Source organism: Amblyomma americanum, chromosome 3, assembly GCF_052857255.1.
Source record: "Amblyomma americanum isolate KBUSLIRL-KWMA chromosome 3, ASM5285725v1, whole genome shotgun sequence".
In the NCBI taxonomy this organism is placed as follows: domain Eukaryota; kingdom Metazoa; phylum Arthropoda; class Arachnida; order Ixodida; family Ixodidae; genus Amblyomma; species Amblyomma americanum.
In genome coordinates, this window is record NC_135499.1 from 136,684,959 (window position 1) to 136,698,137 (window position 13,179).

Here is a 13,179-nt window from a genome sequence, read left to right on the forward strand (position 1 = left end):
AGAAAGAAAGAAAGAAAGATAAGAAAGAAAGAAAGAAAGAAAGAAAGAAAGAAAGAAAGAAAGAAAGAAAGAAAGAAGAAAGAAAGGAGAACGGGCTACCGCCAATAGTTGTTTCCCCTAAATTTTTATTACAGTGTGTCCTTGTCTCACCAAGACCGCTGTAATTAAACATTGAGGAGTAGGGTTAGCGAGTGTCGAATGCCAAATTTTGAAAAAAGCGTTTTTTTCTTTCTCTCCCGCTATTTGTCACCGGCAAACTTATAAGTGACTTTTCCAATGGATAAGATGGGTTTTCCAATAGGTAAAAGCTTCCTCCTATAGTCTTGTGCCTGAATTTCGCTGGTGCAAAATTCTTAGAAACCAGGGTCTTTGACCCCACCTCGTACACACCAAAACGAGTTTGCCAAGGCGCTCTTTGCTCAAGCTGCCTCAACCGCCAACGATCGATTAGGAAAGGAAAGTCGCAGTAACTTCCTTAATCAGGATGGGACACACGAACCGAACCGCGAGGAGAGGGAGGGAGGAGGAATGACATGAGGAACGAAAAGACAGAGGCACCGAAGTGGAGAGTTCCGGAATAACTTCGAGCAATTGCGGTTCTTTAAAGTGCAGCGACATAGCACAGAGCGCCTCCTGAACTTTGCCTTCGTGGCCGCAGTGAAGAGAGTTCAAACTCGTGACGTGGTCGTACTCAGCAGGTCACGAGTATATATATATATATATATATATATATATATATATATATAGTAATTGTCTTTAAACCGATTGATTGGCAGTATAAATTTTAAAAATTACAAACATTCCCTTATGCACCTGGTTTCGGTGACTGTTGGCTTGCTTCATATATATATATATATATATATATATATATATATATATATAAACATGTCTAAAGTAAACTGACAGACGCTTGAAAACATAACAAGGGTTTTTATTTGACGGTTAGACCGGGCACCAGTCTTCATCAGAGTCGAAATGTCAGTAAACAGTTGTTACATGTTTTTAAGCGCGTGTCAGTCTATAATTTCTGGCCCATAGTGCTATCATCTCAACAGTTTATATATATATATATATATATATATATATATATATATATATATAGTATATATATATATATATATATATATACAAGCAGACAAGGCAAAGGACATGAGGGGTTCGTTTGACAAACATATGAAGCAAGCCAACAGTCACCGAAACCAAGGTGCATAGAGGAAATTTTTTTATATATATAATTTATATGAGTTGCTCCCCGCACTGCATGCAGCGTGGAAGGCACAGGAAGTAGAGCGCTGTGACTGATGGCCACTCTTAAATAACCACACTGCAGTGGGTCGGGCACGTAACGCGAGCTGTTTTTGCATTCCAGCAGCGCACACGAGTTCGCTGAATACGAGTTCCGGCAAGAACGCGCGGCCACGCAGGTACCATATAGGTCTATATCGGGCTCGAGGGCTGCAGAGAACGTTCGGCCGACGTCCGGAGATAAATTTGATAGGGGTTATCGCTTACATAGAGCACTTACTTCCTTATTTACCGTTCACGACAATATCAGCCTTTTTTTTTTCTTTTTCTTCCTAGGAATGGGTTATTGGGTCTTCTTCCTAGGAGTGGGTTAAAACCCACTAAGAATCTCTGCGGTTCAGGGCTACTGCGAAAGAAAAGGGCTCCTGGCAAGGGCTCTTTGTCTAGGTTCTTGCAGAAGCACTTCAGAGATATTCTCTAGAATACCCGGTTCTGGTAAAAAAGTCTACTGAGGCTATAAGTGAACATTTTTTTTTTTGGTTTTGAAGCTTCATGCCAAACAAGGTTCGCTTTTTCAATTGATGTAGAAGACCTGTTCTATTCTACACCTCACCCTGAGCTTTCCCGCGCAGTAAGAAATTTCATTGAGGACGCGGGGCCTGTGGACTTTCAGAACAAGACATGGTTATCAACCGATAATTTTTTACAGGTTTCAAGATTTTATCTCTCATCCAGATTTGTCACCAATAACGATCGCCTTTTCAGCCGGCGTCTACTCTGTTCGTCCGCTTATTTTTGTGCTCTGGAATGGTGTCCCATAATTGTAATAAATAAAAGTGAACGGTTTGTACCCTGAGCAAACCTTTTCAATCTCCCTACAGTAGAATATCGTTCATTCGAACTTCCAGTTTATTCGAGCTGACCCTGTGGTGCTATTAACATCGCGTGCACTAGGTGGTAGAGTTCAGAGTCTGCGTAATTAGAACAAATTTTTCGCTAGTCCTAGGGTATCAGTTATGGAGATTCGACCGTCATAACTCGAAATGAAGCTTAGGTGTGCTCTCTAAGGGACAAAAACGGCGCTTAACTCCAATGGGTATGCACTGGAGCAACAGCTCAACGCGAGGCGCTTTTGTGTGTACATGTGAGAGAGAGGCCATACATAGACATCACTCAGTTCTCTTCAGCGATGACTACGATGATGGAATCAAGATTAGTCCTCCCGTAATCACATACCGGGAAAAAAAGCGCAGACTTATTTTCCTCTCTCTCTTTTCTACGCCAGCTGCAACGTGCGTTACCCGCCGCGGTGGCTCAGTGGTTAAGGCGTTCGGCTAGTGATCCGGAGTTCCCGGGTTCGAACCCGGCCGCGGCGGCGGTCGCGTTTCGATGGAGGCGAAACGCAAAAGGCGCCCGTGGGCTGTGCGACGTCAGTGCACGTTAAAGATTACCAGGTTGTCGAAGGCCTCCACTACGGCGCCTCTTTCCTACTTTTCTTTCACAACCTCCTTCCCTTCATCACGTCATTGCACGTTAAAGATTACCAGGTTGTCGAAGCCCTCCACTACGGCGCCTCTTTCCTACTTTTCTTTCACAACCTCCTTCCCTTCATCACGTCAGTGCACGTTAAAGATTACCAGGTTGTCGAAGCCCTCCACTACGGCGCCTCTTTCCTACTTTTCTTTCACAACCTCCTTCCCTTCCCTCACGGCGCGGTTGCAGTGTCCACCGAGAACTGAGACAGTTACTGCCCCCCATTGTTACTATTAGCTAGAGGGAAAGCTGGAGCCCCGCCTATGGGAGTTTGCATGGAGCTTCCTCGAGACCACATCAGGCACCATGGGCGCTCAAAGAATCATGCGGCGGAGAGCAACCGACTGCAGAAGCACAACTTTTGGCCAAAAAATAATGAAAAAACAAATGTTGTTTTGATAATCAAGAATGTCCTAACATTCAATATCCTGCCTATAAATTGCAACAAACGAGCAGAAAAGCATGTAAATGCAAAGTTTGCCCAAGATAAGCAATGATCTGCTCTCCTATGGCCAAGTATTGCAGACCACAAAAGCCAATATTTCGTGCTTAACAGGCACATTTTTAAACAGAAATATGTTTTCAAGAAAAATGTTGTCGCTTCAACACTTTAAGAGGTTTTTTGATGGCATTTCGGAAAACAAAAACCTTTTTTTTTAGGGGGGGGGGGGGGGGGGGGGGGGGCGTATGTTGTTGCGTTTTCGCTACTATGGGTTTTACGCATTACGTTTGCGCCTAAGTCGTCCTGCGCGCGGGGTGCGCCGTCGACGGAATGGGACGTCTCAGTATCGCCACTCTGTGTTCCCGAAAAAAAAAAAAACGACTGTCCCGCACCAGGTAGCTCATCGCCCAATGATGGTTTGAGCGCCCATGATGGCTGAGGTGCAGCGCCGGCAACTTTCCCTCTAGTTAATAGTAAGAAACTCTATGCTGCCCCCTTTCCTTTCCTCAAAGCCATATTTTATTTGTTTTCCAAGCCCGCCGCGGTGGCTCAGTGGTTAGGGCGCTGGGCTACTGATCCGGAGTTCCCGAGTTCGAACCCGACCGCGGCGGCTGCGTTTCGATGGAGGCGAAACGCAAAGGCGCCCGTGTGCTGTGCGGAGTCAGTGCACGTTGAAGATCCCCAGGTGGTCTAAATTATTCGGAGCCCTCCACTACGGCACCCTTTCTTCTCTCAGTCCCTCCTTTATCCCTTCCCTTACGGCGCGGTTCAGGTGTTAGCCGATATGTGAGACAGATACTGCGCCATTCCCCCCCCCCCCCCCCCCAAAAAAAAAAAGCATTTTTTTTTGTTTTCCAGTGAATCCTTGTGTGGATATCCGTGCGGTATCGACAAAGAGAAACGACAACTAGCCTACAGGCTCGCTACACTTATGTGCTTAGCTAGTATGCGGTTGTGTGCTCTCGTCGTCCCGCATATTATAGCATGTACTGTTGGCTTAAACCGACTGGCTCTTTAACACTGAATTCCCCGGCTTCAAGAAGCCTAGCATATCAAGACCACTTCGTACTGGTCACCAAGTGTACCAAGAAGATACCACAGTCCAACAGTTATGCAAACGCTCCATTTCCACGCCCACAAAACGTTGGCACCCCTTCAACGCCACGAGCCCAACATTGCCCCCCCCCCCCCCCCCCCTTGAGTGCTACCGCCCCAAGTGTCTGAACAACGGGAGCGATGTCAACGAGAGCTACGCCACATAGCGGTAGGACCGCTCTACAAGGGCACAGCGATGAAGGAAAACAGCGAAGTTGCCTCATCTCCCTCGCCTTTCTGTCAACTGTCGTACGAATTGCAGCCTCCAAGGTGAATAAAAAAAAACTGCTGCACACACGCGAAACGCTGGGCGTAGCGCTGCCGAGATACGTACAGCCTTCGTGAAAAGTATACAGCCCAAGGGGTCTGCTTCTGAGACCTGCGGTTTGGCCCCTGCCCTATAATCACAGACCCTAATCTTACGAAGGCAGGAGGAATTTAAGTCTTCAACCATTCCAAGCTTATAACTGCCATGTGTGCTAAAGAGCCCCGCTGCACGGCTTGGAAGCAAACCCCATGGCCTGTATATTTTTAACAAAGACTGTACATTCCCACCCGATTGCCCATAGAGGCTATCCTCTTCTCCGACGACTACTTCCTATTCCTCAGCGACCCTTTCCTCACGGCTCCAAATGGATAGCATAGATAATCCGTACTCATACCTATGCGGATGTATGGTGTGTATTTGTACAGTTCACGCTTTTGAGGAAATGGGCGATCTTTACTGTTTTCCAGGTGATCTCCGCAATGCGAAAGCAAAAGTGAGTGAAAATCTATAGCTTGCAAGCCTTGGAATGCATAACTGCATTAAAAACCGGCTCCACCGCCGCTCCTTGATGCATCTGAGCCTGGCTGAAATAGTGAAACTTTGCAAGCAGAATGCAAGTCTGTTTTCCCTAGGCGTTCATTTCTGGAGGAGGAGATGGACTTAGCTGTCACGTCCCCGCCCTGGTAATGTGTGGCCGCATTTCCACCCTGTTGCATCTGGTGTGTATGTGCGTTATTCAAAGAGGCCACCACCCCTTTTTGCAGCATTGTGTTGACGCATTGGCTTTAGAGCGAAAGAGGCGGCCGCACTCCACGACCTGTGCACACTTTTTCTAAGCATGGTGGCAGCCATTTTGGTATCACCTCTTGAGAGCCAACCGCTACTCTGCGGACCAAACACAGGGAGTCATCGAGGAAAGAAAGAATTTAGGAAAGGAAGTGAAGTCACATTTTTTGAAGCCGGACGTGGGATCTCCATCTCGCTAGTTGGCCCCCGTTTGAGCGCGCTTGCGCATGCGCAGCAGACAATGTAGCAGACGACGCCGCTGTGCCCAACGTTACTATTGGCTGCGCCCTCGGCCAGAGACTCCCTGTAGTCCTTGCTAAAGCACGTGACTTCAGGCACACTTTTTGACGTGCAGCTTGGGTAGCGAGGGCCTCTCGGAAGCTTTTCTTCCTCCATGCAGGACGCATCCATCCGGCGACATTTATTTTTTGCACACCACGTGATTCGAGCGGGTACCATGATGGCCGCTACTGCAATGCAACTGAAGCGTACAGACAGCATTTCTGCAACGTTTTTTGACAAAAGATCAAGGTGGCTCGAAGTGCAAAAATATTCCCATCAAACAATAATAATAATAATTGGGTTTTTGGGGAAAGGAAATGGCGCAGTATCTGTCTCATATATCGTTGGACACCTGAACCGCGCCGAAAGGGCTCCTGGCTCCGGATCAGTAGCCGAGCGCCCTAACCACTGAGGAGGAAGTGAAAGAAGAAAGAGGTGCCGGATAAAGGAGGGAGTGAAAGAAGAGGTGCCGTAGTGGAGGGCTCCGGAATAATTTCGACCACCTGGGTATCTTCAACATGCACTGACATCGCACAGTACACGGACGCCTTAGCGTTTCGCCTCCATCGAAACGCGGCCGCCGCGGTCGGGTTCGAACCCGGGTACTCCGGATCAGTAGCCGAGCGCCCTAACCACTGAACCACCGCGGCGGGTCTTATCAAACAAATGACATGGTTTTCTGAACCATTAAGCCTTCATTTGTACCTCTGTTTGTGCTGCCGCTCTTTGCGGTATAATGTCACCGCAAAGGGTTAGCAGCAGAGCTCTTTGATCCCACCGGTAGCAAAACTCCGCTTCGAAACCTGGCCACTTCGCGGAGGTTTAATACACGCTGGCGCCACCTATGTGCTGGGCTCTCAGCTACCGGTGGCGGCTCGAAACTTTTATTTCTCTGCCACGGTCGTATTTTCAGCAGCGCCATCATCAACAAGAATCACTCTCCTCCTCCTAAGAAGTTTGCCTGAGCGCCACAAGTGGCGCTACTGTCCGCTAACCTCCGAGTTTTGGCTCAATCAGACCGCCGGATTTCAATATAATGGGTTCAGTGGGGAGCTTCGCACCTAGTATTAACCAAAGAACCCTGGGTACGCACGATGCTTTTACCATTGGTTCACAAACCCTGATGGGGAGCGAACCAGTTCTATCATGACTGAGCTGCAGGGTTCAAGGATGAGAAAAAAGTTGTCGTGCCACTGAATGACCAAAATGCGTGTTGTTCGCTATCGCTAAAACGATAACCACTACATGCGCTTCCTGCCCCGGACCCTACGCCTATCAGATTATACTTGCTCTTACACATGCTCTCCTAAATTCTGAAAATACTTGATTCTTAAAGTAATCGCACAAGTTTGCAACGGTGAAGTGTATCAGTGTTCAAAGTTACCAGTACAAGTTCACAACACTATTTGCGCATGCAACGGCGCGAGAACAACAGCACCGTTCTAAAAGCACGAACTTGACGCCATAAAGTTTCGCGCGAAACAACTCTCGGAAGCTTCGGTGCCCTACTCGACGGTGCGGCTCTAGAGACTCGAGGGCGGGAAATTCAAATTGGCAGCGTTTGCAGAACTACACTCCACGACCTAAACGTACAACGCGAGACGTGTTAGATCGTTCAGTGGGCTTCTATTCTCTTCGTTCATGCTCAGGTTGACAAGAAGAGAACACGCGCGCGCCGTCTAGCGGTAGCTGGGTTAAGGAACTGTAAACTGGGGCGACAAAGCTTCTTTAAATAGGCGGCAATGTCCAAGCCTATCGACGCCTAAGATAAAATGCGAATCACGGATTGAGCTGGCTCGCAGCGCGACTTCGTTCCACCACACACACACACACACAAAAGTATATCAGTCGCGACTCTCCAAGCCTCTACATCCCGTCGAAGCAATAAGACAAAAAAAAATGCCTAAAGGCAGTTGCAGAGCGCCCAGAGCGTAAGTAGCAGTCGTGCGCTGGAGTAATGTTAATATGATAACAGGGAAGATTCACGTCTCATCTCTAACTGTGCATCACGCAGTGTGTTCATGATTACAAACGGAAAAGTTCGCAAAGTACAAGCACGAAAAGTGCGAATAATTAAAGTGACGCCATTTTTTATGACTTAAGTGAACTTCAAGGCTTATTCATCACGACACAATACCGCCTAAAGCTTATATATCTGCACTAAGTACGAGCGCATGAGTAAGCAATAAGCTATTCTCATAGCGTCTTAACTCCTGCGCATTGCGAAGTCGTGCCAAATGTCATTTTAAATGGACGGCTGTTAGCGTTGAAACATTTTAATCGCTCAAGAGTCGTAAAGTATATGCTACAGTTGGCGCGCCACTGCTAGTAATGTTGGCAAGATCTGAGCGCGTCCTGAACATTTTGCAACCATCGAAGAAACCGAAACTCAATCTCCTGGCACGCAACTTTTATTGCACGGACTTCATGCGTTGCCAAGAAATAACGGAGAGAGGCGACTTAGGTTTTCCCCGACTGGGCGCTATTAATATGTCAATGATAACGTGACCTAACAATAGCTCAACTCATCCGCAAAGCGTTGTAACCTGATACGCGCAGAAAGCCACCAAGACAAGGCTGAATTAAAGAGCAGTTTCGCAATAATGCGAAACACGACCGATATTTGCATAAAGTGCCTGCAAAAAAATAAATAAATGAAACATTGTACAGTTTTTATCACAGCTGGAACAGCATGCCAGACAGCCAGAGTTGGCAGAATATAATTGTAATAAAACCGCCCGACTAACCTAAAGTCGGAATCCTAACGAAAATGGTTTCTCCGCGGTCATTACTTCCCCGTTGCTGTCATCCAGGAAGACCATTACAACCAACACACACCTTTATTGCATCAGCTTGAAATATAGATGTAGCACAGGCCATTTTCAACTTCATCTATGTTGTAATGTGCGTCTTCAGGTGTTGTCATCTAGCGCAATCAACAACTGGTGTATAATACAGTAGCGCCAAAAGTGCGCCCGGGCCTGATTTTCTTTTCTTTTCTTTTTAAGGAACGCCATCAGAGAGATAGATCACTTCATAAGCGACGCGACATGAGCAGTATTGTGGTTCTCCGATAGACTATAAATTATGAGATTAGCGCTCGTTAGACAAGATTTTGAACAGCCGGACAGTTATTATGCATACGTGACAGCTGACTGAAGCAGTCGCGCCCTTCTGCGAACTGCGCAACCAACTCCGTTAACTTTCTTTTCGGAGTTTTCTAGCGTCGCAAGCCGCGCTCGGACGTCCCGGAGCGGCAGTCCAGGAATTAGCGCGAGTACGGATCGGAGAAATGTCGCTCGCGCAGTGCCGCACGTTTATTTGGCACGGTCGGCAGCGTCAAAGCGCACGGCGCCGTTCTTCGCGCGACAAATACGTCCGCTGACACCAGAGCCGTCAACGCAGACGACGCGGTCGTTTTCGTCTGCTGGCGGCCGAGTCGCCGCGTGCGAGAGTGAGGCACCGAGTGGAGATGCACGTGTGCCGCACGTAACTGTTGCTGCGACTCACCTCGAAAGGGGCGCCTGCTTCCCCGAAAGGAAAGCGTCGCGACTTGAGGGAAAACCGCGAGCAGGAGGAGCAGGCATGGGCCGCACGCGGCGGCCCGGCATCGCAGCGGCAGTCGCATCGGAGACGCCGGTCCAACGGTGCGCGACTGAACGGGCGCCGGCCGGCGGGACGCGCCGACGCCGGCCGGGAGAGGGTCGCGCCGCGGACAGAGCCCGGCCAACCCCACCCGGCGGTGGGAGGGGCCGCGCCGACGCAAGCCACTCGGGTCCCAACAATGGCGTCTGTGACGTCACAGCCGACGAGACACCTGTCGGAGGCGGCGGCCGAGCGGGCGCCCGCCCGTGGCGCCGCCGTCAATCAAGCGGCGCGAGGGGTAAACAGTTTCGGTTTCAGGCGCCGCCGTCTGCGCGGAGCCATGGCGGTCGCCATGCTGCTCCAGACATTCATTACGAGCGTGCGCAGGGGGCGAGAGAAGCAATTTCCTGCGCCTGAGCGCGCTCCCGCTGGGCCAAGTTCACTCATCCGCTCAACTGCTCGCCAAAATAAACGCGGTCCAGTCCAGACGGGGCCGCGGCAGCGTCGGGGACCGACGACGCCTGGCCCATTCCGCGGCGGCGGCGGCCGCCGCCGGCGAGGGCCGTGCAAACATCGCGATGATGACCCAGTCGGGCACCCGCAGGCGCCTACGCGGCCACTCGTGCGGCGTCACGAGTGCGCCGGCCGACGCAACGCCGATGATTCCCCCCGCCCCCCTCGGGGGCAATCGCGCTCGATTCGGCGCCGCTCGCACCTCGAGTCACGTCCCGCACATTCTTGGAAAGGCTCCCCGCCAGGGAAGCGCGCATCGCCAGTTAACTGCGTGCCCGGACTCGCATAGCAGAAGCTGGCCCGCTCATTATACGCACAGGTGCCAGCCCTGCCCGGCGATAAAGTTCTCGGGGTTAACCTAGTTCAAGGCAGAACGCAAACGCGCCGAAGCCAAAGGCGCCGGGGTGGCTGATGAGGGCACTTAACTGGCGCCACTGAAATCGAAAGCAAAACCTGCAAGCTCTGGTGGGCACCCTTTTTTCACTACAGGAAAAGCACAACGTGCGCAGAACGAATAAACCCAGAAAAATTACCCTTACGTGTGCCTACTGCGATACTCCATTTACATTTTAATGAGATTTCAGTATACCGCTTTGTTTTTTTCTAAGAACCTGGCGGCACATTTCGACTTTTAATTTTTTCTTCATAGCCCTCCCATGCCGATGCTCGTATTTCCCCCATTTTATTCTTTGATGCGCTTGGAATTTCAATGGAGTGAATCTTTCACGTTGGCACTCCACATCTACTTCCGCTAGCACATGTTACAGAATCCTGGAAATGAGAGTATGCATGAAAAGTGCATTTCTAACTAGAAACTGCCACTTTTGAAAATGTAATGCTGAATACCACGCTGTCCATAATTTATGCAGACCGTAGCAATGAAGTGGCTGGATTATGAATCAACTAGGAATGTTAATTCGGTCACTGCATTATTAAATAGCAGCCATGAAGCATTGAACAGGAATCTCAAGATCCTTCGAGCTGCCTGTATGACAGAGTGAAGACTTTTTCCAGATGGAAACAAGTTCAGATGTCCACCATGTAAAAGTAATGAAAGCATTCCAAGCAGACCTGCAGTTATCAGTGCTTGCAAATATTCCAAAGCTTGTTCCTCTACAGACTCCACACTTTGCCAAAGAAGTCCAGCGAAATGTTACCACTACACATGCAATAAGTGCACGTTCTGAAAGAATTGATCTGCACACACTAATTAACTCTCTGCACACAGTACTTTCAGGAACTGAAGTGCAGACTAGTAATTCGTTTTCAACAAATTCAGTGCAACAAGGTCGTAAAATATGTCACTGTGCCTTGCAACTTCGAGCAAGATTATTCAAAAGCATTGCATAATCAAGGTGCACGCTCATTTCATTTTTGGTGGTGCTCATGACTGTCCAATTACCACTAATGAATGAAACATGTCGGATGATCTAAATGAGAATGCAGGAACAAAGATTTTAGTTGGAGGTTAATGGCACAGTCTGTACTTGTTTGACAAGAGTAGTTGCTGCACACTGTAGTGAAGATCAACTGTGTCACCACTTGATCAATTACTGCTTTTTGCTTCTCATTTCCTAATGTTTCATTTGCATTTCATATATTCCCAATACTACACTGTGAACCACATATACAGGTGTTTCCCTGGCAGGTGTGCATGCCTAGGTGAACAATTATAATGCAAATTATTTCCATGAAATCTGAAGCTTATTGGAAGACCAGACTAAATAATTAAATTAAATAATAACACTGCAGTGCATGAATTTCATTCCTGTCAACCATCTCATAATCTCTGAAAGCTGAAAAACCTAGGCAGAAGGAAGGTGCCAGAAATTGTTCTCAAGCAGTGTAGTAGGCGTTACCGAAAAAATGTAACTAAATACGTAACTCGTTACACTAAGAGAAAAGGAACGCGTTACCATCCTATGTTACCTACAAAAAAAGTTAGAGTTACCATTACCGAAAAAAAGTACCGCACGTTGCTTTGCCGTTACTTCATGGCCATAAATTTTATTTTGTGCGTCTTCGCTTTAAGAACTCACAATAACAATTTTATAAAGCTCATATTTCACATAAAACTTCTAGCCCAAACAACGATTTTACACAAAATCCTGATTTAACGAGAATATTTTGAACAAATGTGCAGGAGCTTAGCAATGTTATAGTGCCCTAAAGTTGCCTGTAGAGTAACCTGTGATGGCTTCTAACCCTGTGGCACATAGTGAAGCCATTTCTGAATGTGACATTAAGCACAAATTGACACTCCATCATCAATTCTAACTTCGCAAAGAAAACATCGCTTAACTCTCAACGAACTTACAGGAATTCTGAAAAATGTGATGCTCCAAAATGCTGGGCATGCTTCCACTCTTAGAGAGTTGTGAGTGTGAGTGGTATTGGAACGGAAAGTAGGTGAAGGCAAGTGTGTAGGTGCGTGTTCGTGCACGTGTTTCGTGCTTTATGGCTATTCTAACACTTTTTTTCTAGTTGGGTGCATCGTCAAGGGCAGGTGTTTTCTGGCTAGCATGCGAGCCGCAACGAGGGTCGTCGAGAGCACCTGTACATTTTTGTTTATTTGCAACATCACTTTAGGTGATCTGCGCTTGTTTTTCTAAATAAGGGGCGGAGTGGGGGACAACTGGAACAAAAAGTAACTAGTAACGTGACACCTCACGTTACGGAAAAATGTTAACGTAAGTATGTTACCAGTTACACTTTGGAAATGGTAACGAGTATGTTACTAAGTTACCGAAAAAAGTAACGCGTTACGGGTAATGCCGTTACTTGTAATGCGTTACAGCCAACACTGTTCTCAAGCAATGAAGCACAAAGTCAGCACTTTGACACTAATGCTGGCCGAGGTATTACTGTAGGGAAGTTTGCTGTCGAGAAGTACTTTCGTTTTGTCTAGCTCGTTCATAAAGTTCATTCTGATGATGGCACAAAAGAGACAGCGACAAAGCAGACGTTAAGACACAAGTTTTCCCGGTCCCGGTCTCTTTTGCAATGTCCTCAGAATCAACTTCAGTTATCTGCTGTCGAGTTATAATTCTCAACTTACCATAAAATTCCACCATGTAACACCATCCAAAAGGAACACTGAAGGCAAATAATGTGTCGGGCAACATTTGCCACAGCCTCTCATGTATTCTTCCAGGAATTATTTTTTTTTACAGGAACACATGGCTTAAAAGTGAAGAAATAGGATATGAAAACCCCAATTTAGGTTCATTGCAGATCATGCCATTAACTACGTCATTTCACTACCATACCTATGGTATACGTGGTACATCATAGGTGCCACAGTGGACGGTGTGGAACCAAAATTGAGAGCGGCAAGAAACAAATGGTACAGCCCTTACCCAGATAAATGTATACCACTTAGTAAAGATGTCTTTCACCACAAGAGTGCATTTGCACCCCCAGCAAAACT

At 47.6% G+C, this 13,179-nt stretch overlaps 1 protein-coding gene across 1 annotated transcript in view; it reads right to left on the bottom strand.

Annotated features, from left to right (window-relative positions):
* The window catches only part of LOC144124957 (A disintegrin and metalloproteinase with thrombospondin motifs 7-like), a 130,372-nt gene extending 120,971 nt beyond the window's left edge, over window positions 1–9,401 (bottom strand). The window contains exon 1 of the mRNA XM_077657948.1: window positions 9,162–9,401. Coding sequence (XP_077514074.1) covers window positions 9,162–9,279 — 118 coding nt within the window. The 5' untranslated portion in view covers window positions 9,280–9,401. The remainder of the gene's footprint in view (window positions 1–9,161) is intronic.
* Window positions 9,402–13,179: the final 3,778 nt, after the last annotated feature.